We start from the raw sequence: 25,863 nt of genomic DNA on the forward strand, positions 1-25,863 counted from the left end.
GTTATCAATTTGGGATCAATTGGCTGTTACCATATTAGCAACTTCTCTGCAACTAAGCATGGGATAGCACTCATAATGCAATGGTAGCATCCTTATATGGTGGGGATTCAAAATTGTAAAAATGATAGGGCTGACCCCTTGGGGCCTTAGGCGCGGGGCCAAAAAATTTAATTAGGCTTTTATTTTCATATAAATTACCTCTTCTCTGAAACTATGTATTAGATAGCATATTCGTATGGTATATATAACATCATTATATGGTTAGGGTTCAAAATGAAACAAATCGTGGGGTCAATTTGTCTTTGTGATTTTTGAATCACTATAATTTACAAAATTACAGAATTACTCAGGAAAAAAACCCAACAAAAAACAGGTGAGCGGTACAGGCCATCGATCTGAGCCTCTTGCTTTAATAAACGGGCGCTACATATCAGTAACGCATATCTTACCTTAAAGAGGAATAATTGATACTTTTTATAATACATATATATACTGTTGGTTAGAAATTTGTCTAAGTTCCCTTTGTATAGGCCTACACATTTTCTAAAGCCGCTAACATGTTTGTTACTGTTTTTTCACATGCGAAGTCGATCAGGTCACAGCATGCAATTACGTATACCGAAGGGTCAAGTGATATTTTCCGTAAATCGAGTTTCCATAAATTTCTTCGTATCGTTTCGGTTTGTATTTATCATGGATCACATTAATTATTTTTTTCTTTCATATTTTTTTCTTCGATACTTTACAGTTGGTCTCATCTTACCTGGCTTTAGTCAACATCTTATGCAGAGAGAACGTGGTAATTTTCTGGTAAATGTTTGTGATTACAAAACAAACTGAACAGTTACGTACATTGTTCCTTTAAATCTATTAAATTATTCAAATAATTTTAATAAAAAAATCAGAGAAAATGATTCATATGAAAAGCAATCATATTCTTTTACAAATGCAACATTAACACACTAACACATTATGAGCAGATAGACGAAATTTAGATCAATGTAACAATAACGTTAAAAAAGTGTATTTTTGAAAAAGGCGCAACAAGGTCACAAATTACGAAGAAAAAAAATAATGAAATCGAACAAATTGACATGTTTGGAGGGCTATATTTCCGACATTTTTCTATATAATCACTTGAAATCCATAAATTTTGAAACAAAAGTTCATACAACATAGATACGAAAAATTAAAGGCGTTGAAACATTTACCCTAAGAACAAAAAAAATAAATTCCGATTTTGATGTCCTATATCTCCGCCATTTTGAACCATATGACCTTGAAATTAGTCATTTTATGTGCCTGATAGCATGCTCTGTCATATGCACCAAATTTCGTTTTGACCTTAGCTTTGAACCGGTGGCGAACTCTTGACCTTGACATAATCTCTGATAACATTGCAAGAGAAAAGCACGCGCAATGTCAGTATCTGTCTGAATAACAAAACGTGGACGATGAACAGCGTACAGTTGTGAAGTTATGAGCGTTTGAATTTAGTTCGAAAAACTTTTTTTACGTCTGTGACCTTGACCTTGAACATTATTGTACAAAATCGAACGAAAATATTGTAACAAGACACCATTTATTAATTCATTTATTTAATAATATTTTTTATTAATTCATTTATCTATATAATCTTCTGTTTCTGTTTTTGATGTTGTTGTTTTTGAAGTTTACAATTTAAAAAGAAAGAAAAAAAAAATACACAAAAAAATATATATATTGGCCCTAACGGACCTCGAACACCTCCGATTGGAAATGCAAGCGTCTTGTAGACGTAGATTATGATCAAACGTTTATTTGATCCATTTCTATATACGGTCTTGCGCAAGTCTATGCGGAAGTTTACCTTGACAAAATCTCAACCTTCCAAAACACGAAAATCTAAATTAAGATTTAGCCGTGACACCCGTTAGTCATGGGACTCTTCGGCAAGACACCGGAAAAATCTCCGAAGGAACTGGTAAATATTCACATCTTTAGTCGTCTGTGATGTTATCGATTACTCTCTAACTACGATGAAATGATTCCACAGAGAGATACTGACAATAGGGTTGTGAGATCTGCACTGTCTGACCACAGGGCCCGTAACTACTGTTTATATTATAATATATATTTTCAGTCACTGAGTACGTTATATCCCATATAACGTACCCAGTGACTGAAAATATATATTATAATATAAACAGTAGTTACGGCCCCTGTGGTCTGACGTCTGTTATTTCAAAATAAAGGGAGATGTTTTAGGTATTTTATGTGTCAATGGTGAAAATGTAAGATAACAACTTCATTCACGTTATTCACTGTCATTCATAGTAAATAATGTTACACCATGTTACCCCCTAGCCTATACTAGTTAACGCGCAGCTGAACTTGAGAGCCACTGGCCAGATGATTTCTTATGTCTACTACCGTAGGACCTAGGATTTATAAGTAAGAAGGATTTGTGACTGTCTCTACACTTCTAACACCATATGATACGCTTATGAACCAGGAATAAATACCATTTTTCTCATCAAAATACTTTTCTTATCAAGTCTTAAGAAACATGTTATGTACAATGTATATGATTATATGGGTGAAAGTAGATTACTTAGTATATTCTAAGGGAGATAATTGTAACTTATACGAGTTATTCCCCTTTATTGTAAATCACTTATAATAAAAGACATAATTGGGGAGTAGATAAAAAGACGTGGAACTGAAAGGACTCAACTTCTCATCTACGACATGGTGGAGAATCCAAATCCGGTTTGTTGCTGTAATACAAATATAATGTAACATTTTATCTGTGTTTTGCCTATGTGGCCGGCGAGTTTTACTTGTCAGTCATGGCTCGCCGGCCAGACATCCAGACATTAGCCATGTTATACGAGTTATTCCCTTTTAATGTAAATCTCTTATATTAATAAAAGACATAATTGGGGAGTAGATAAAAAGACATGGAACTGAAAGGATGTGTTTTCTTGTTTCTATCACTAAAATGTAGAGCGAGTTCCCTAGACTCAACCTCTCATCTACGACAAACACCAATGTAAAGCGTAATAAATTTCACAATGTCCTTGTGTAAGGACCGAAAATTTGGATGAAACGTCTTAAATTTTCATTCGAAAAATAAAAGACAGCTCATGAAATGACGGCCCACTTCAGGAAGTAAGACGGTAACCTATGCGCCCTCAAGCTACATCAAAGGTTAATTGTGAGGGTGGACATCAAAGGAAAATCAGTCATCGTCCAATGTCACGGTCAGTGCACAAACACAGAACCTCTTGCAATGGATTTGTCTAATACCCTGAATGACAAATCCTTCTCAGTTAAAAATTCTTGAGAAGGATGTAATAATGTTAATGTTTCAAAAGTGTCTCCTCTAAGTTGGAGTAACAGTAAGTAGCTCTGGTCTCAAAAATCTTCCTTTGTGTTAATATAGAAGGAATCGTGGAAATTAATAAGAAATTTTTACTTGTAAGGACGAATTTGTGAATCACATTACCAAATGTAGAATACGGGGAAAAAACACATATGATTCCTGTCGAGTGCCCCAACCAGGAATCGAACCTTGGTCTCCAGTGTGAAAAACTATAGCTCTACCGACTGACTGAGCCTAAGAAGCATTACCGGTAGTCAGCTGAGTGACAGAGACCTATATTTAACACTATATACAAACCACAACAACCTGCTCCTTTTATACAAATAGGTCATAATAGTCCTGAAGATAGGCATAATTATCCCAATTTTAAAACTGTTTCAAACCATATTAAATTTCATTCGCTGTATGTCTCACATCCTCGATACTCTAGAGGTTACTATCACTGCCATTATGTCCATTCTATGACATAAAAATGGAGGCTCTTAATGCGACAACAGTTGAAACAGGCACCGTAGTATAATCCTTTGAATACATTAAAAGAATCAAATAATGGCTGGTACACTGTTGACTGTACGGCTTTTAAGTTGGGCATCATTCTCTACCGATATGTAATATTCAAATTGAGACGTTGTATGTATGTAGTACACTGTAACCATAACATTATATTATAACCAGGCATATAAATTGTATATAGAAATACTGTCAACTTATTTACAGTGTATGACCAACCTGGTAACTAGTATCATATATCTATTAAAGATTTTATCATTTTTTTTATCCCTTTTCAGGTCCAGGAGTGGAACGGTAAACTCCGAAAAGAAACTCATAACATTGATAGAAGCATTAGAAGTAAGTTTCTTCTCATTTTGGATGATCAGTTGTGTGCCACATCAAGCTACATGTATAATACAAGACATCTGATTACACCAGTGCTGCAAAAGAAATGGGTACATAGATAAAATACCCATTAAAATCTGGCAATTACCACTAAAATTATAAAAACGTGTACTAGTCTAATTTTGTATCATTATGTTACTCAATTATTATGAGCGTTTATATCCAAAAATCAAATATCAAAAGAAATTTGGTAAATTAGAAGAATTCCAGTCATGCTGATTTTCCATTATAGATTTGAAGAAGTGAAAGAATTTTCAATTATCAAGCAGATTTAAGATCTCGGTGAATTCCTTATTAAAGAAACCCTTTTAATAACAAAGTACTGCTAGTGGCTGTTTTTGAAAAAGAAAAAAATATATAAAATTGTAATTTGAGAAATTTATTTATCAATTTTAGCTATACAGAAGGAAGAGACCAAAGTAACTCGGGAGATCAAAGCATTGGCTAAGAAAGGCGATAAAGATGCCATTAAGATCCTGGCCAAGGAAGTTGTCAGGTCACGGAAAGCCGTTAACAGACTCTACGCCTCAAAAGCTCAAATCAATTCTGTTTCCATGCAGTTAAAGAATCAAGCAGGTAAATTATATCTCAAGGAAAACTTTGACAGGTGGATTAATAGACGTACTGTAAAACAAATTTTTTTCACGGTTACTAATTTTCGCAATTTCCATTTCAAAACATTTTCGTTGAGATAAGTTTCGCTGATTTATATTGAATGGGTTATCTTGGAAAATATCAATTTGCGGAGATAAACTTTTGCGAATTTTACATAATTGTGCAATTCGCGAAAATAGATTGCACGCAAAAGAAAATTGGTTTACAGTACTTTCTTTCATATGATAATGAAGTTGATATAAATGACTCTAGGGGAAGCTAAAACCTTTCTCTTATGATTATGGATATAGTAGTTTTCTTGTATCCCAACTTGTGGTTTGATTAGTTTAATGTCCTATAAACAGCCAGGTCAACTAGTCATTTAAGGATGTGCCGGTAGATTTTAATGGGGGATGGGGATGGGAAGCGGAATATGCAGTGAAAATACCACCAACCAGCGGTCAGTACCTACCCCATATTATGGGAATCAAACTCAAAATCTAGAGGCTTATGGTAATACATAAGTCAAGATGGTCTGAGGCTGTATTATATGGCTACCCATGCAATATAAGGTTATTTTCAAATGTTTGATCTTTATGACTTAAGTGCCATCATTTACAAGCAGCTGGATTTGTGTTTAAATATCATGCCATTAAGGTGGCCATTTTTTATGGAGAATTAATACCTAAACACTGTTTTCTATTTAAGGATAAAAGTTAACATTATGGAAAAGAACAAAATGATTTAAAAAGTGAATGCGGTTGTTGAGAAAAAAATTGGGATATCTCTATGTGGGGTGGGGAAATTGTAATAAGATTTCATCATAATATATAACCCTTAGATAAAACCATCAAGGTCTCTTACATATGTACACGAGAAAGTCTAATAATAAAAAGTAAAATAATAGGACATTTTTGTACTGTTTACTCTTTTCGCCCCTGAAGACACATTTGGGCCCTTCTAAATCAAAGACAAGACCAGTCTATTATGAAATTTTGGGGTTAAAGTAAGTCCAGGTGACTGTGAAGTCGAGCAGACGGACATTGAAAAGGCGATATGTAAATGACATTGCTTTGTTGGTAGCCATGGTGAGGATATGTAAATGAGATTATTTTGTTGGTAGCCATGGTAAGGATATGTAAATGAGATTGTTTTATTGGTAGCCATGGTAAGGATATGTAAATGAGATTATTTTGTTGGTAGCCATGGTAAGGATATGTAAATGAGATTACTTTGTTGGTAGCCATGATGAGGATATGTCAAAGAGAGTATTTTGTTGGTAGCCATGGTGAGGGTATGTAAATGAGATTATTGGTAGCCATGGTGAGGGTATGTAAATGAGATTATTTTGTTGGTAGCCATGGTGAGGATGACGGGTGCCTTACAGAAGAGTGGTGAGGTAATGAAGAGTATGCAGGAACTGGTGAAGGTGGCTGACATCAGTAACACAATGCGAGAGATGTCCAAGGAGATGATGAAGGTAGGTCACTCACAAAACGATTGATAGCATTTAACTCATTCACCCCTAAAACTAAATTGAGCTCTTTTAATTTAGAGGCTAGAAGAGATCATTATGAATTTTCAGGGGTCAGTGAGAGTTAAACATGTGCCATGTTTAAATGGTTGAAGAAAGCCAGAGTATACAGAGAAAAAACACCGACCAACAGTCGGTACCTGGCAACTGTCCACATGGGATTAAAACTCAAGATCAAGAGGTGGATGGCTTGTGGTAATATGTCGAGACATCTTAACTACTCGGTCACCGCAGCCCCTTTCACAAAAGGAACTATGCAAAAATCACCAGTACTTTATAAGATTAGCTAACCTAAAGTGTTTGGAATTTAATAACTTCTGTTCAAATAAACAAATTGCAGTTTCATAGTTGTTAATGATGTAATAATCTAATCAAATACTTGTCATGTTTTACATGACATTTAAAAATAGATATGATCTTTAAGATTTCTATATCCCATTGTCTTATGTTCTTATTTAATTGAAAAAAACCTCACAAATTCTTTGGTTTAAATTCTTCTCTGTGGAAAGTAAAAAGATTAATCTGAATATTTGAAATAGTCACGTATTCTATTGCTGGTCTAATGACCCAAGTGGGCAATGCAGGCCATCTGGACCTTTGTAAAAATGCCATTTTATTTGACAAAAACAAGTATCTAGACAGGCCCAATAGACATTTGTAAAATATTCCATTTATTTGTACTGACACAGGCCCTCTGGACCTTTGAAAATGTCCCTTTATTTGTACTTATTAAGTATTTGCATAATATAAGAGTTATGTACCCCTGTGGGTAGGTATTGATTTCTCAGTCACATATTTCTGAGGGTAACATCATACTTTTCAGAGAAAACAATGCAAGTTTCACTCACAAAATAGCAAAACCTGCAAGGGAGGTAATTTTGTAATAATTATTCAAATGTCCTTTTATGTGTACTTAGGCAGGCCCTCTGAACCTTTCTAAAAATGTTCTTTATTTGTTATTTGTATGTACTTAGGCAGGCCCTCTGAACCTATGTAAAAATGTCCCTTTATTTGTACTTAGACAGGCCCTCTTGATTATTGTAAAAATGTTCTTTTATTTGTACTAAAACAGGTCTTCTGGACCTTTTCAAAAAAATGTTCTTTTATTTGTATCTAGGCTGGTATCATGGAAGAGATGATGGAGGATGCGTTTGAGAGTTTAGATGACCAGGATGATTTGGAGGAAGAAGCCGATAGTGAAGTAGACAAAGTACTGTTCGAATTAACAGCAGGTAAAAATTATTATTCATCACACATTTTTAGAGTCGAATCTAAAATAAGTTGCATACATATCTGTCCAGCTAAGGGTTTATGCACAATACAAATTATTGGTCTGGTTAGACTTTACGAAAGATATGTCTTGTTCTGCATAACTCTGAAAAACATTCTTGAACCAGATAATTTTTATACAGTTTCATATATGTCTCTGTCAGTGTAATTAGAATAGGAAGGATAGAACCTGTAAAATAAATACATTCTTATTATCTCCCTTTTAATGATATTTCAATTCAAATTTATTATAGTAAGTATCATTACCCTTTTGTGACCCCACCACTCCTTATTCAAAATGTATTGATATCGACTATACATACCCGCTCAGGTACACTGGGTAAAGCTCCAGAGGCTGTCAACGATTCTCTTCCTGTGGACGAAGACGACAAGAAAATGGAGGCGGCAGCAAATTACTCCAGTGAGGAGGAGGAAGATCTCAAGGGTCGGCTAGAAGCATTACGGAGTTGATCGTATTCATTGTTGTTTTCATTTCATTTTATCACCAATCATTGTCATTTGTGAGCTTGAAAGTGCTGGACACAAAATTTTGATGCAAAAGAAATTCCAAGGTAATCATACTTAGGAATATCATAGGCATTTGATGACTTCCACTTAACCCAGATACTATGAACAGTTTATTAATTTCTTATCAAAATAATATGATGGTGGAATAAGTCTTGGTCATATAGATAGAGGTTCTTACATGAATTGCTATGAAATTTATCAAACTCATTAAATAATTTGATATGCAACTAGCCTAAAGGCTTGTTACAATTCAAATTATTTTTAAATTTACAATACATTTTCAATTTGTTTATATTGCAATGAGGCAAAATCTAGATTGATTGTGACAAATTGTGCTATTTTGGAATGGCTGAATGAGCCTAGTATGTAATCTTACACTTAAGCTTTTTATATCACTATTTCATCGGGGTATGAAAGAAATTTTGTTTGCAAACTATGTGAATTCGCGTAGCAAACAAAATTTATTTCATAACCCATTGAAATTATGAAATAGTGACATCAATGCTTATAATTAATTTTCCAGACTATTTGATAAAATAAAATGCATTTACATGTACGGATCCATTGGTTATCCAGTTTTATTACACATGCTTCTGACTATATTTAAGACATGGCTAAACGAGTCAGTTATGTGATAAAAATAAATCGTTGATTGTTACTTATTTTACTAAAGTCCATGACTTAAACATGTTTGAATTTAGATTTGCCACGATCTTTGTGTACATTATGTCAAGAATATTATTACTGCAGTTCATTTGTTGATGAAATTTAACATGAACAAATTCTTTGAAAATAACCTGATAATTATGTCCAATTAAAAAACATCCAATGAAAAATATAATAATACACGTCGTATAAATTTCTAGGTTTTGATTGTTATATGATTAATATGCTTAATTATCATAAATTCTTATCTAATTTATTGCATGGAAGTGTGTGAAAGTTACGTATGCATGAGCTCATTTTTGTAAATATTATGTATATAATTGTTTATCTGTTCAAGAAGTGCCCGATATATACATATTATAGGTTACAGTATACTCTGAAATAACAGGGTATAGATATTTCTCTAGCTTTTCTATGTGTTGGTATCCATGTACCTTATTGTATTTATAAAGCTCTTTTAGGCTTAAATTCAGTACTTTCAGTACTTTGATTACTAGTAAGTTATAGTACTTTCAGTACTTTGATTACTAGTAAGAGATTAGATTCAAATCAAAACAAGATAATGTAAATATACTTATTTTATTTTTACTTTGTCTTTATCCTATTCACCTTTGAAGATGCATTTAGATTCTTCAAAATCTAGGTCTGGAATATGTAGTCCGTTTTGAAATTTCAGTGGTCAGTGAGTTTAAGTGCTAATTTATGTACAACCCCAAAAGGTAAAAGATTATTATTTCTGGTAGGCCTATTGAATCTCGAAATTACACTATCAAAATATCTGCGCTAATATACCATAATTTAAACAGTTTTCGCAATTGTGCTAAATTTTGACTATGCTAAATTAGGCCAAACAAAAAATATGTCTGTTTAGTGTTACCCGACCGACCCTAATTTTTTACCACCGACCCTATTTTTTTTCCATTTTCTATGAAATTTTTTTTTTAAAGTTGCGATTTCGATCTCAGACTCCGGTTTCGGCCATTATTTTAGAGTAAAAGACACACAAAAAAAAACAAAAAAAACATCCCTACCTACCGACCCTATTTTTGTGCCAATGTAACCCTAAACAGACACTTTTTTTTTGGGGGGGGGGGGGCCTTAAGTATATTTACGGTATTTGTAACAAGTTACATTTGTATCAGTACTGAATCCTTTCAGTTGATAAATCATATAAATTATTTCTTTCTAATTTGAAATAATTTTATGACTATAAATTAAAAGGAATTAACATATTCATGCAACAAAGGAAGGTACATGACTTTGTATTCAAACACAGACTGTTACATTTTCTGATAAAGACTCTGATGCTGTATTTACTGTAATATTTGAATACTAAGGCACCCAGATATTCACGTGAGGGGGCGGGGGAATCTACTACAATGGGTCACGATAATCGTATATTTTGTCAAATGAATTCCTTAGTTACTGACGATTTCACAGGATTTTTCTACTTGATCACTGTAGATACCATAGAATGTACATCTATAATTGATACAAATAAAACTTTTATGTAGACCAACCTCTGGATTTTTATTCTCTTTTATAGTTTGTAGCTAACACCAATATTACTATTGACAACGCAGGAGTCAATGGGCAGCTTGCTGGGGATTTTGGTGAGCCTCTCAGGGAACAACACATTTTGCTTGGGGGGGGGGGGGTGTTAGCTTATATCCCCTGATGGTTCTGTGCAACCTTGACCTTTTTGGTTTGGTTTATTTAGTTTAATGTCCTTTTTACATCTAGGGTAATGTAAGGATGTGCCAGGTTTGTTGGTAGAGGAAAGCCGGAGTACCCAGGATTCAATCTTGTGACCCAGAGGTGAAGGGTAAAATATGTCGAGACATCTTGACCACTCGGCCACTTTGGTCGATTTCTGACCTTGACCATAAGAACATTACTTTACACTTTATTTAAGGATTAACTTGAATAGAATTTTTATGTTATGGAGATATAACACAAAAATCTGAGTGTATTCTAAATAAACCGCGAAGCTCTTTATGATGAGAGTACACTCAGATTTTTGTGTTATATCTCCATAACATAAAACATCTATTCAAATTAATCCTTATAATTCAATTTACTAAAGACAAATTAATCCTTATAATTCAATTTACTAAAGATAATATCTTCAATACTCAAAATTCATTTTGGAATACTTTTGTCTATGTAATCATTACGCCGTCATCTCAGCCAATCAGAGGTAAAGTCACGAATGGCGACGCTATTTTTTCCTTTATTGGCTGATAAAGTAAATGTTTAAGCCAATGAAAATGCTTGTAACAAGCAAAATTGAATTATATCAATATAGTTCAAAATATCAAAGTTTCCATCTCACTAAATATATAACTGGTATCCATCGAGAAACGAGGAATATCCTCTATGTAATGTCATTTCTGTGTAGGATTCTATAAATCAATGTATCAGAAAATGAAAGACTAATTAATTTATGAAGTGTTACTAAAGTGGAACTTACTCCTGCAGAAACTTCATAAATAAACTTTATTGTATTCAATTCTAAGAAATAAAAGCTTGAAGGCCATAAGAAATATATAAGTTAATAAAGGCAGTGTTTTATTCTAAGAAATATCCCACTTCTGACACCATGTCAGGTATTCATCACGCAAGATGACTTCCAGTCCAACCACCTGTATTACCTCGCTCACTGGAGAGTTACACAAACATGGAGATTACAATATTAGCAGCAGAGCTGGATAAAATATATATAAATATATAAACCTATACATGTATACTGCACTCCTACAGAAACTTCATTAAAAACTTGATTGTATTCTATTCTAAGAAATAATGACCTTGAAAGTCATTAGAAATACATAAATTAATAAAGCCAAAATAGTTGTCATGGAGTACATGTTGTCTCGATATAAAACAACTCAGAATATTTTTTCTTTATTTAATCTCATGATGATATAACAGGAAAATACACTTTAATTGGCAAAAGAAATCAGTCTTTTCTGACGACTGCATTGCAATGTGGCATGTCTAAATATTCAATGACCTACACTACACACAGATTAACCCATGTAACAAAATATTTCATCAACAGGTATATTTTTACAGGTGATTCCCAATGCTATCAAGTTCTACAAAATATACTCCTGGTTGCAAATTTAAAGGCAAATATATTAAATTCATATGTGTATATATGTAAACTTCTAAATATTCTGTGACAACAATAGTTCCTTGAAAAATACATTGAAGAGATAATATTATTTCCTCTGTTTTAATTCTGGTGCTTTATTGTTATCCATAGTCAACCTTTAATTACTAGCACCGTTAAACGGTTTGACTGGTTGGACCTAGTTGCCCGTTTATGAGTTAAAGACGGATCTGGTGATTTTATATTGTTTTATAGAAGAGCTTTGACAAAGACCTCACAGGCCTGTATATAAAATTGTAGGTCCCTCAGGATTTATGCGTGAAATATTGACTTTAACAAACGCTCAAACTGGTTGTTCTGAATAAACCAAAATGGCCTAATAGTGCCCAAAATCACTATAACTCAACAACTTAAACTTGTCTGAAAAGTTTAAAAAAATTGAATGGACAATACAGAGGTTTTGAGATACCAAAACAACATGGGTAAAGTACAATTTACTGTCAAGTAATCCTACCTTCTGTTGATTGTGACGAAATTTTTTCATATAATTTTTGTGACATCACAATTACTGAAAGGTGAGACTTCTTGATGGTGAATTGTACTTTACTCATATCGTTTGGTATCTCCAAACCCTCACATTTTTAATTTCTAGAGGATACTAAATAAATTCAAATTTCACAAAATGTACAATGATAGCAATAGTTGTAATCACAAACAACCTCTCATAACCAGCTGATTTCCAACCAATGTCAAAGTTTTTGTTAAAACATATCCAGAATATGATGGTCAATCTTTAAAGATGTTCTCTATCAAAAACAGGAGCAGATAATTTAGCATTTTTCTTTAGTTACAAAAGTTATTTACTTTACACCATTAACACCATTGAAAAGTTTGAGCTTCTAAGGTTACAAACATAAATAATAAGAGCAACGTCAGTCAAATAAAATTAGAATAATTAAACAAATTTACTTAATTAACATTTGAATTTCTCATTTTGTGTTAAAATTTTGAAATTTAGACCCACAAAAATAACCAGTTAAATGAATACATGACTAGGTATAGACTGCTATATTCTAGAAAAGCAGACAACAAAATGGCGATGCTTAAAGCAATTATGTTTATGTAATGGTCCCTTTATCACTTTCAAAACAACCTCGCCACAAAGATACCAAAATAGCACTTTTAATGAAACAACAAATAAACAATAATCCTCTAAAAGAATCATGGTCAAAAGGTTAAATCATGATAACAATAAAATGTGACAAATAAATGTAAGAAATTAAGTACCGTACAAATCAAAATGAACAAATTGTGTATTTAAAAACTTCATATACATGTATATTGAACAAGAGGTCCATGAGCCTTAATGGCCATCTGACTATTGGCAAAATACTACATGGCCAAAGCACAGGGACCTGTCATGAATTTCTAACCAAAAGTATAGATAATATTTATAATTTTTTTTTTAAAGTTACTGACTTTGTCCCAAGGCCTTTCTGCCTTCACAAGCATCTTCAGGCGGAATGGTGAAACCAAATATTCCGCCCGCAGATACCTGTGAAGGCAGAAGGGCCTTGCGACAAAGTCTGCAACTTTTTAAAAAAATCTTTTATTTCAATACATTCGTAAGGAACGATTTGATTTTTACTATATTACAATATATAGTTTTTTATATAAACACTGTTAGACAGAAATTCATGCCAGGTCCCTGTTGGCCTAAGTATACATAAATGAGGGAAACAATGTTTGATACAACTGAAACTAATGGACTGAAAATTCATTTTCTAGATCTTCCCTAACAATTAAGACATTGTACACTAGTAACTCTTTAGTAGAAGTTATCTGAAATATTTGACCACTGTGACCTTGAAAGTAGGTCAAGGTCCTTCAAGTGAACAAACTTGAAGTGCTTTATTAAGCATACTACAGGCCAATATCTTCAGTCTTATACACCTTTCATATGTTATGAAGCTGTTGGAAGATATTTGCATACAAATATCTGACCTCTCTGTGACCTTGAAAGTAGGGAATCCCTTAATTCCAGCATACTACAAGGCCTTTATGTTATTTACAAAAAGTTGTTAAAATACATCATATGTCACTTATGTGAGCTTGAATGAAGGTCAAGGTCATTCATTAGAACAAACTTAGTAGCCCTTCATCCCAACATGCTTCAGGCCCTATATCAGGTCTCTAATCTCTTAGTTGTTGACACAAAGTCATTTAAAGATTTTAATAGCCTTTTTGACCCATGAAAACAGGTCAAGCTCATCTATTTGAATAAACTTTGTAGTCCTTTATCCCAACATCCTACAGGCCCAATATGAGTACCCTTGGCCTTTCGATTATTGAGAATAAGTTGATTAAATTAAGTTTTATGCATGGCAGACAGCACACAGCCGGGACGACAATGAATGGTGTACGATGGCTTAAGATAATCCTGACCTTTCCTGACCTAATTTATAATAAGTTCCATTTTCTCAAGAGAGAATTGGTCAAACTGCAAAAGTCATTTCAATATAGCACATAGTTTAACTCTAGTTGTAATATGTAGTAGAGTACATGATTTCACATAGTAAAAAGTCGTAACAGTAGAGTTCTTGATTTCACTTTATAACTTCAGTCGTAACATACAGTCGAGTACATGATTTCACTTAGTAACAAGTCGTAACAGTAGAGTTCTTGATTTCACTTTATAACTTCAGTCGTAACATACAGTCGAGTACATAATTTCACTTAGTAACAAGTCGTTACAGTAGAATTCTTGATTTCACTTTATAACTTCAGTCGTAACATGCAGCAGAGTACTTGATTTCACTTTTCCATTTTAGTTATAACATGCAGTCGAGTACATAATTTCACTTAGTAGCAAGTCGTAACAGTAGAGTACATAATTTCACTTAGTAGCAAGTTGTAACAGTAGAGTACATAATTTCACTTAGTAGCAAGTTGTAACAGTATGGTACATGATCCCGCTAATTCATAATAATGAGATACATCAACAAGTCACATCCAACACACGAACTTATTAACAAATAATGAAAACAAATGTAATATCTCACAATCGGAACTCTTCTAAAGTCAAATGGAGGTATTCCTTTAGGGTAGAAGGGAGGGGAAGAGTATCAATTTTTCCGAGTCGCCGGACCCCGACAGTATCACGAATCACACATCTACAGTAGTGCTGTAAGGGCCGCGGATCCTTGCAAAGGTCACGGTACCATGACAACTTGGCGTATTGTTCATCGGACCGATTCAAATTCATAATTCCTTGATGACGTGGGTCCCGAGCACCAGGGGGCAAAATATGGGCTGACACAGCACCAAGAGATTCTAAGGTAGGTAGGTAAGCTTCACTCTTTACTATGGCATGTAGAATTGTTCTGTCTGAGTTTTTATTGCGGAGTTCGTATTGTAGAACGTTATCGCCTTGACGATTTAAGATTTTATATGATGCTCCGTAGGCTATCAACAACGCGGCGGCTTCGGGTCGTCGCTCCTGTAGCGAGGTTTCATGGAAACATACATAGTGAAGTGGGCTGTAACCTGAAACATACAAATCAATCAATTCAATTAATCGTTGAAATATGGTGTAGATACTGTAACAGGAGAGAAGCCGCCAGACCAGGACTCGAACCTGGAACCTCCAAACACTAGTCAAATGCTCCTTAGCTGAGCTACCTGATCACCAATTAGCAATGAATGACCCAGTCCAATCCCACCACACTCCTCCCTCCTTTTTCAAAGTCTTCGCCCTAGAAGACATTCGAGACCCTTATACCACCACTGTGAGTATTTCAGTTGTGTGCCAATTTTGTAACAGGAGAGGAGAAAATGCAGCGACAAGACCGTGATTTGAACCCAGAACCTCTAGCTGAATGTTCTACCGCTGAGCAACCTGGTCACAGATGAATGACCCAGTCCAATCCCACAAAAATACATTAAAGTTAGTTCATTTTTTTGTTTGTTAATCATTTTGTTTGCTTTCCAAAAATAAAACTATTAAGATAAACATACATTTTGTATTAGGGGGTGGAGAAAAGCCATGAAGGAAAACCATCGGTATATGGCAACTGCACCACATATGATTTGGACTTGTGACCCAGAAGTGGAAGGTTTGCAGTTAATATGTCGGGACTTCTTAACCACTCGGACAATGCAGTTTAAGTTTTCAAATAGAAAAATAAACAACAGGTGTCACACGACATACCAAGAGATTCTGGGATGTTGACGTCCGTGTTGTAGCCATTCATGACTAATTGTCTCAACATGTCCATAGAGAAGGACTTGTTAGCCTGGACGACAAGATGTAGAGGACTTAATCCGGCCATGTTCTTGTGGTTTACATCCGAGCCTCTCTTGAGTAACGATTCCACACAGGACAACATGCCGTTCTTCACACACTCATGGAGGGGTGTATCACCTAAAATAAACATCAGTTAGTGTTATTCAAAACCACACACTCCTGTATTTGTTTTGATATGTTTAACGTCCTATTAACATCCAGGCCCTATTAGGACATGCTAGGTCTGTAATGTGTAGGAAAGCTAAAGTACCTGATGAAAAACCACCAGCCTATGTTCAGCACTTGGCAACTGCTTCACATGGGATTCAAACTCGCAACCACGAGGTGGAGGTCTTGTAGTATTATGTCAAAACATCTTAACCACTAAGGCCTCACAGTAGGGGAGTATCATATAAAACAAAGATCAAATATTGTTTTCAAAAATCAAAGTACTGTAAGTACTGAAGGAGGTGTAATTCAAAATCACATTTGCTAAAAAGCTTAAAGCTGACAATGCAAGTTAAAAACATTCAGTTGAAATTAAAAAAAATATATATTAACGAAATATTTTTTTTCAAAAATTGTTTCTGAGACATCCCCTAGTTATGACAGTGTGGTATCTAAGGAAGTGGCAGCCATTTTTCTTTTGCTCTGCTTAGTAACCTTCACTGGCCAACCCCCTATATAAAGCACGGGACACTTAACACACGTGTATCATTCCAAACATGTCTTGTCTTAGATACACATGGCCCGATATTGCAAATAACAATGTCAAATTGAAAATGAACACTGCACTCATCTGACAATATTTCATTGAAGTAATAGATGAATGTGTTGTTAGCTATATCCCAACATATGTCCAATACGAACTAATAAAACACTTCAATATACACTAAGTTTTACACGTACATGTACAACGACACGTGTGTGTCCTTGATAGTTATCGCTCCTTCGGGTGAGGTACGTAGTCACGTGTATATGGTCAGTTGAGTGCATCGGGTACGATGATATACGTGGAGATATGTGGACGGATTATTGTTTGGATTTCTATTCACTTGCGTTGGAATTTTATTTTGAGAAGTATCTGAATGACAACTTAGAGGAGTTGACATGTTTTCATGCTAAAAAAAAGTCCCATATAGTTTTACAGGTGAGGGTTTTGTTTACCTATTTGTATGTGATATAACCTGTGGACTGCTAGGTGTATAGATACATGAATGAGCGCACGTGTGTCGATTCACGCGCTTTATATAGGGGTCGGTGAGTCGTCGGAATGTAAAACAAAAATGGCTGTCCTCAACCGGGGAATGTCTCATAAACGATTCTTGAAAAAAAGAGTATACTTATTTAAAAAAAAAACATTTTAATAATTTAACTTGCATTGTCAGCTTTAATTTCATATTTACCACATAGCTTTAAAAATGTTGGTTGATTGGAAACCAAACTTTACTTTATGTAAGCATGATTGCTACTACAAACTATGATTTGATTGCACAAAAGAAAAAGAAGAGATAATAGTCTATAAAGAAGCATTTATACCGCAACATGAACATGGTTCTGTCGTCTGAACGTCAAATTGTCATCAATATTGATGTTGTCATCGACAATTCATACCTGTCTGTTTTGAAGGAAGAGATAAAATGTCCTTCCATATTGCATTGTTGAGATGAGCATGTACACAATCTTCAAAAGACTTCTGGGAGGCTATATACAGACTAGTGCGACCAAACTCATCGACCGCATTATAATCTGCTCCGTCCCAGATCAGCTTGGTAACACAGTCCACGTGATTATTGGCTGCAGCCAGATGGAGAGGAGTTGTCCCCCCTGCATGTGGAAAAGCTGAAATAAAAGATGAAGTTCAGATTGAGAAATTTTTCGTATAGATTTGCTATGCTCATCAGCCATTACAATAAATCGTTAATTGTTATTCTAGATTTTAAAGATACTAAAAACTTACCACAAATGTTTTGCATAAAATTTTTGACATTAGAAATGATGAATCCATCAAGAGTCAAAAGTCCAACTCATTCACCCCTAAAGACACAATTGAATGCCTCTGATTCAAAGGCTGGACCAGTTCATTATCAATTTTCAGGGGTGAATGAGTTAAACCATATATTTATTTTGAAAATACCTGTATAGGATCCCTGTTTAGAAAATTTGGTTCCAACATTGCATAATGCTTCAGCATCGAGAAGTTTCTGCAGACATTCAGTGTGGCCCATTTCTGCTGCCATGTGTAATGCTGTTACATCAAAACGGTCTTTGGCGTTAATGTCAGCTGAAATGTAGAAATAACAAATTCCAGGGTTGTGGTCAAGAACAGCAAGCAATAGATAAAATTAGGGCTAGTTGGGTTTGGATTTCCAGAAGACTTTCAGGACTGTCAAAATTAAAACACACTTAAATATGAAATAAGGTGAATATTACATTTTTTACAGATAACATAGTTTTATTTTCACTGACAAGTAACGTATTAGCCCCAATAAGTACCAGTGATTTCTTTAAGTTCCAAACTCCATACAAATGAACAATTATCGCACATCTCAAATTTAACCATAATCAAAATCTTGGGCTGTTAATATGACAAGCTGCAAGTGGGAAGTGACAATATATTAAAGTGAGTGCAAAATGTTTTCTTCTAACTTTTAAGACATATTTGACCCTAAATTAACCTATAGAATTTAATCCCACAATTAAGTATTGCTATCTTCAGATTTGTACTAAAATGCCCAGAATTTTATCATATATACATATATATATATAGGCAGCTGGCTATAAACTAGGGCTGCAACAGGTACTTTTTGTCCTGGTCTGCACGGTACCTGAATTTCAATACCCAACGGTCAACCTGTACCTGGTACTCGACATATATTACCGTATTTTTGCGCGTATAGTGCGCACCCGCGTATAGTGCGCAGGTACGTTTTTGAGTTTCATTTGGGAAAAAAAAAATATTAACAAAAAAAAATCTCAGTTTTTGTATCTTCGATCACAACATTTTGCATTGCCTCCAAACACTTTTGAAGAACAAAATCAAACGGTTCTTATTGTTTATCAGTGCTTAAAACAACCTTCTGTTTATTAAAATTAACTGGCGAGAGGAGTTTGACACGATGATTGACACTTTGTTTACACAACGGCAGGCCTAGTTAGCTTGTGAATTGCCGGTGACACTATAATGAGGATATCAACAACGATGTTTTTACAATCAAATAATTAACCATACCTTGTGTAATTCCAAGTGGTATCAATCAAGTCTATTGTGTATCTGATAGGCATTTAGATTTAATCATTGTCCAAGATATTAGCTGGAAAGCCGACTGAGTAGGCTAATCAACCACAGGTGGCCGCCATATTTGATTACTGACTGCACGCTTCCGTATTCTCAATTATTTCAATTAGTATTGAAATCAGGATGATATCTTACAGAACCATTTCAAAAGATAGTAATAAGAGTAAATTTTACAGTCATACCATCATTTATAGTGCCGATTGGTCAGTGTTAAAGTAGGAAGGTTTTAGTTTCGTATTTAATTTGCTGGCTCTGCATGTGGGATTACACTCACTTCCGTAAACATTTGCAAGAACTTATTTATAAGGTAATCTGTCTAAAGTGACGAATTAATTACACACTTATACATCGTTTCAAGCTCCAGGCTATATTCATTTAGCCATTTAGATTTGGAGATACCTTACTGAAGATTCACGATCGTAACATGAATCCGGTCATGAACACACGTGCTCTCAAAACGGACTTTCAAGGAATTAAAGATAAAAATTTCAAGAGATGTTTTCCTTTTATATTGAATATATACATTGACAACTGACTTAAAGTTCCAAGTATTTAATCATAATTATTTCACGACAACGTGTACAAAATGTTACTGCATAGCTCGCGGGACCTGCCGGTCGGTGATCATAACCCAGGACCTGGCCATGCCTTGTACCTGCGTATAGTGCGCGACCCCAAATTCTCACTTGATAAATTATGAAAAAAAGTGTGCACTATACGCGCAAAAATACGGTAACTTCATTTTGGTACAATATTGTTATATTTTTGTACCCATATGTAGCAATCCTTCGAGATTTGATGCCATTTGCATATTATAAGAATATGATCGGGACATCCGAAAACTATAGCCAAATACTCTATCATTAAGCTATGTACTTGGTCATTGATGATGGACCCAGTCCAATCCCGCTACATTCCTCCCTCCTTTTTCAAAGTCTCCGCCCTCAAAGACATACAAGACCCTAATACCACCATCATGGGTATTTTAGTAGGGCACCAATTTTGTAATTATAGGAGAGGAGAAAATGTTACACGATACTGTGATTCAAACCCGGGACCGTAGCGGCAAGACCGAGATTCAAACCTAGGATCTCCAAACACTAGCTGAAAGCTCTACCACTGAGCTACCTGGTCACCCACCAGTGATCGACCCAATCCATTCCAGCTATATATCTATTGTTGAAAAGACCAAGGCACTTCTTGGTGTTATTTAATGCTTTGTAAGCAGTTGACCTAGGTGGCTCGATACCAAACAGTGTCGGCAAATTCTACGTTTTCATATAGTTGCGCTATGGCTGTACACCTGCAGACATCTATACCTGTCATAATAATGCGTAAGTCTGGTGTCATATGGCCCGCCGGAGTATCTCGGGCCAAGGATTCATAATTGAGAAGGATTTGTTAGTCTCTTTACATTACTAAAGCCATGCGACACACCTATGAACTGGGAATAAAAACCATTTTATTAACAATTATTTGTCTCATCGAGTAAAATCAGAAACATATATACATAGAGATTGGAAACTCCTTCTTTGTCTTTGTTGACGGGCAGAGGTACCTCCGGTTTATAGGCATTTTACCTTGGCTAACTTCTTTTAAGTGTGTTCTTTTAAACATGATATTTTTGCATCAACACAAAGTTTAAACATAATATCATGGTTTGATGTGATCAGTTTTCCCGATTGATGTTATTTAATATGATTTTTGAAAGCACGAAAATAAGCAATTTTACCTGGTTTTTTGAAAATCAGGCATTCAAAACCAGAAGTGCATTTTGTTTTATTAATAGATAAGTTGAAATATTATTTTTTTTTTTTTTTTATCTAAAATCGTACTCAAACCATCTGAAAATTTCTAAACTTTTAGAACATATCAAAGTTATTCTTTTATATTCAACTATTTAAGAGTTTATCTAAAAACCCCTAAGCACATACAGAGGTACATCTGCCGATCGTAAAATTGGAGGAGTTGCCAATCTCTATGTATAAATATGTTTCTGGTAAAATGAAACACCAGTGTAAAGATTAATAAATTTCTACATCTAATTCATGTCTTAAGGACGGCAGATTTAGAAGAAATGTCATAATTTTTTATTAAAAAACATATGACATCTCATGAAAAGACGGCTCGCTTCAGAAAGTAAGTGTCAAAACCTTGCACCCGCAAGCTACATCAAAGACTGGGCAAGCGGACATCAAAGTTGTCGCCCAACGTTACTCTCAGTGCACAAGCACAAAAGCACTCACGCATATTCGTCTAAAACCCCGAGTTACTTATCCTCCTCATCCACGTCCTTGCTTGAGCTAACCTACATGTAAGCAGTAAACAGCCCGATTCTAACACACTGACATGTATAGTACTCGTCTATTCAATTGCATGATTTCGTCTCACAGCGAGATGACGTTTTAGTTTTAGAGTTTAAATTAAACAATATTTACCGCGTGTAAAAACCTGGCGTGTACTTACCTCCCTTTTCAATGAGATACTGAACGATCTGAGGATGTCCCTTAGCAGAAGCATTTTGTAAAGGGGTCGTGTAATTTTGTGATGCATAGAACAAATTCTTGTTGTATTCGTTTGCATCAGGAGATGCACCGAGTTCAGTTAAATTTTTGACTTCTTCAAAATCACCCTCTTTCGATGCCAACACTAACAAACGGTCGAGTTCAATGTCTTTTTGAATCATTTCGGAGCTTTTCCTTTTCCGAATGTGCGCCATGACACATTACAAACTTCCGTAAAGCTGGGGACCGTTCCGTGTAGGGCCATGTGTTTTGAAAATGCAAATATGTCTAAATGACAGATATTTAGTGTTTGCTATAAAAGAATAAAAAGTTGTATCATAATTCGTTAATTTTATCAAAAATATTTTAATAAATGCTCTATTTTACCACTTGTAAGAATACATTATAAGATATTACCGTATTGCTCCCTGAGGAAAGGTTTTTAGTTTTGGAGGTAGAAAAGTTAGCCCAAGATAACGGAGGCGGGAGTTAACCAGTTTAAAGAAGAAAGCACAGTAGACCATCCGAAAATAGTAAATGTAGGCACCTATGAATTTAAAATGAAACTGCGATGAATTTATTTAAGTTTTCATAAAAACAAAACATTACTTGTCGTTCAACCGACTTTAATATGAATTTAAGGCAAAGCCTCAGAAGAGCGCAGCTACACATGTGTAACAGGAGAGGAGAAAATGTAGCGGCCAGACCGGGATTCGAACCCGGGACCCTCCGAATACTAGCCGAGTGCTCTACCGACTGAGCTACCTGGTCACCGATGATCGACCCAGTCCAATCCCGCTACACTCCTCCCTCCTTTCTCGAAGTCTTCGCCCTCGAAGACACACAAGACCCTTCCAAACACCACCACCGTGGGTTATTTAGTTGGGCGCCAATTCTGTAACAGGAGAGGAGAAAATGTAGCGGCCAGACCGGGATTCGAACCCAGGACCCTCCGAATAGTAGCCGAGTGCTCTACCGACTGAGCTACCTGGTCACCGATGATCGACCCAGTCCAATCCCGCTACACATGTAAAAGATTATATCTGTATCTGTTACGCCGCTATATCCCAATACTGGTAATTTTGCGGCGGGTGAGAGAGAGCGCAGAATTGGTTAGTAGCGCGTTTCGAGTGCTGATCTGAATGCCTCAATACTGCTGCAATGAACTACACTATTTTCCAGGTGGTTCCAATCTAGTATAGTTCTAGTGAAGAATGAGTTCTTGCATTGGTCAGTCTTTGGCGATTTAACTCTGAAGCCTCTGTCGTTGTTACATATTGATCTGTGAACGATGTTGATGGAATTAAAGTCACATAAGTCACATATGTTCTTAGCAGTAATTTGTCTTCCCTGTTTTTTTGGTATAAGGTAATCTGATGGAGTTATAGCTGGCACTAACCCCTCCACGACCCTGTATAGATATACCTGACATGCACATACTATATATAAAAGAATATTTCACTGACATGAACATACTATATATATATATCGATAGTTAGAAAGAATTCAAAATAATCCAAATGGAATAGTTCAATATACTTCAATATTTTTTTTATCATATGTAGATGCTATAAAAAATATGCGCGAATCTATGCCGTCATCTTTGGCGTCAGGTTTTGTGACGTCACCGCTGACGGTGCTGTGCGCTTGAGAACATACACAGTTTATATTGGACCAATACATTTATTGCGTTGTTCTTGTAAATGTGTAAATTAAAACTACTTACAGTAATTTTAAAACGTATAATGATAACACATTTAGTCTAGTACAGAAATTTCAAAACTCATCGTGCTGATAACGAGAATTAAATCATGGATGCCTACATGGAGGTCGAGACTTTCAAAATTCAATCCTACACACTGACAGCTTCAGTTTGCGGCCGCCATTTTGGGGAGGTTGTGCGTTGCTCCGGTACTACTCTCCCCAGTAAATATATATTTAACTAATGCAAATGCATAACAGGGGTTATTAAACATTTTTTATTGTTTTTTTTTGAATAATAATAATTACACTTTGAAAATTAAAAGCTATAGAATGCAGTCAAAATATCCACCAAGGCGAAGATGAGCACAAGGAATCATGACGTCACATAACGTCAACAAATGGCGCGAAATCATAGGATTCGCATACGCTGCACTCCAGGACTTGAATGGAGACAGAAAAATCCGAATCTTTGAGTTCACCATTTCTTTGAGTTTATGCTAGACAATCCTTTTATTTCTAAATTATGTCTTCTACATGAAATAGAAAATAAAATAAACAAGTAGAGCTTCGCTTTTCACATGCCATTCATGATTCATATTAAAACATCTGGCTGTGCCCTTTAATAAAGCCTTTCCTTCAGTCATATTATGAATCATGCATGGCATGGGAAGAGCGAAGCTCTCCTAGGGCCGTTTTTCGATTATGCGGTTTGACTGGTTGGACCTAATTGTTCATTTATTAGCTAAAGAAGGACCTGGTGATTTTATATTGTTTTCAGACAAGTTTTGACAAAGCCCTCACAGGCCTGTATCAAAAAATGCAGGTCTGTCAGGATTTATACTTGAAATAATGACTTTAACCAACCGTCGAACCGGCTGTTCCAAATGTTGATTTTCTGTTTCCATGCAGTGTCACAGGCCTGGGGTGCTGCGTATGAGAGTCCTATGATTTCGTGCCGTTTGTTGACATGATGTGACGTCATGATTCCTTGTACTCATCTTTGGCTGGTTGGATAATTTGACTGTATTCCATAGCTTTTTATTTTCAAAAACATAATTATTAATATTAAAAAGAATAAAATATGTTTAAGTACTCCTGTTAATACACTTGCGTTAGTTAAGTATATTTACTGTGGAGAGCAGTACCAGAGCAAAGCACAATTGGAACAAACCGGAAGTACGAAAAAAAATTGGCCATTCATGCATGCAGGTCATTGATCTCACTCTCAGTATGTATGTTTGCTTACGCACATGTTACCGGAGCAGAGCTTCAATTTTCGACGCTCTTTGCGCGTCGAAAGAGCTTCGCTCTGATGAGAAGGATAAGTCACATTGGGTTTTAGACAAGAACGGCGCAGGAGCTTTTGTGATTTTCCTTTGCTATCTGCCGGTGCAGCCTTTGATGTAGCTTGTGGGTGCGAGGGTTGCCTTCTCTGAAGAGTGCTGTCATTTCATGAGCTGTGATGTTTTTTTAAACGAAAATTTAAGACATTTCTTTTAAATTTTCCATCCTGAAAGCAAGTGCTAAACGTTGTGAAATTTAATTTACTTTACATTGGTGTTTCGTTTGACTCGATAAGACAAGTATTGGTTGAGAAAAATGGTTTTTATTCCCGGTTCATAGGAGTCTCGCGTGGTGTTTAGTAGCATAAAGAGACGGTGACGAATCCTTCTCGCTTATAAATCCTTGAGTTCATCCATTTATTTGTTTGTTTTAAACTTTTAAGATTTATAAGTGAGAAGGATTTGTCACTGTCTCCACTACTAAACACCACGTAAGACGCCTATGAACTTGGAATAAAAACCATTTTCTCAACAATTACTTGTCTTATCTATCAAAAGAAGCACCTATGTAAATCTTAATAAATCACAATATTTAATCCTTGGTGGAGGGAAAATTTAAAAGTAATATAAATTTTCATTAAAAAATATGACATCTCATGGAATGACAGCCCACTTCAGAACGCAAGACAGTATCCCTTGCACCCGCACCTACATCAATGGTTGCAGCAGTGGATATTAAAGGAAAATCAGCCACAAATTGGTCGCCCAACGTAACAGTCGGTGCACAAACACAAAAGCGCTTGAAATGTATTCGTC

The 25,863-nt window shown here is 35.3% G+C and overlaps 2 protein-coding genes and 1 non-coding gene across 3 annotated transcripts; 1 reads left to right on the plus strand and 2 right to left on the minus strand.

Annotated features, from left to right (window-relative positions):
- The first annotated feature begins 1,826 nt into the window (after positions 1-1,826).
- LOC138335434 (charged multivesicular body protein 3-like) lies at positions 1,827-10,374 on the plus strand. Its single transcript, XM_069284525.1, has 6 exons — positions 1,827-1,963; positions 4,156-4,216; positions 4,661-4,840; positions 6,217-6,338; positions 7,510-7,624; positions 7,993-10,374. Exons 1-6 carry the CDS (start codon positions 1,919-1,921, stop codon positions 8,130-8,132), a joined length of 663 nt encoding a protein of 220 aa, XP_069140626.1. The 5' UTR covers positions 1,827-1,918; the 3' UTR covers positions 8,133-10,374.
- A 1,391-nt stretch (positions 10,375-11,765) lies between these two features.
- LOC138335435 (ankyrin repeat, PH and SEC7 domain containing protein secG-like) lies at positions 11,766-22,287 on the minus strand. The gene is made up of 5 exons (XM_069284526.1): positions 22,023-22,287; positions 18,396-18,542; positions 17,873-18,100; positions 16,184-16,396; positions 11,766-15,519 (listed from the first exon to the last, which is right to left on the minus strand). The coding sequence occupies exons 1-5, from the start codon at positions 22,273-22,275 to the stop codon at positions 15,032-15,034; spliced, it is 1,329 nt and encodes a 442-aa protein (XP_069140627.1). The 5' UTR covers positions 22,276-22,287; the 3' UTR covers positions 11,766-15,031.
- A 694-nt stretch (positions 22,288-22,981) lies between these two features.
- Positions 22,982-23,054, minus strand: Trnas-acu (transfer RNA serine (anticodon ACU)). Its single transcript has one exon. It is a non-coding gene; the product is annotated as a tRNA-Ser (tRNA).
- Between the last annotated feature and the right edge of the window lie 2,809 nt (positions 23,055-25,863).

This window comes from Argopecten irradians, chromosome 11 (genome assembly GCF_041381155.1).
Source record: "Argopecten irradians isolate NY chromosome 11, Ai_NY, whole genome shotgun sequence".
Classification (NCBI taxonomy): Eukaryota; Metazoa; Mollusca; class Bivalvia; order Pectinida; family Pectinidae; genus Argopecten; species Argopecten irradians.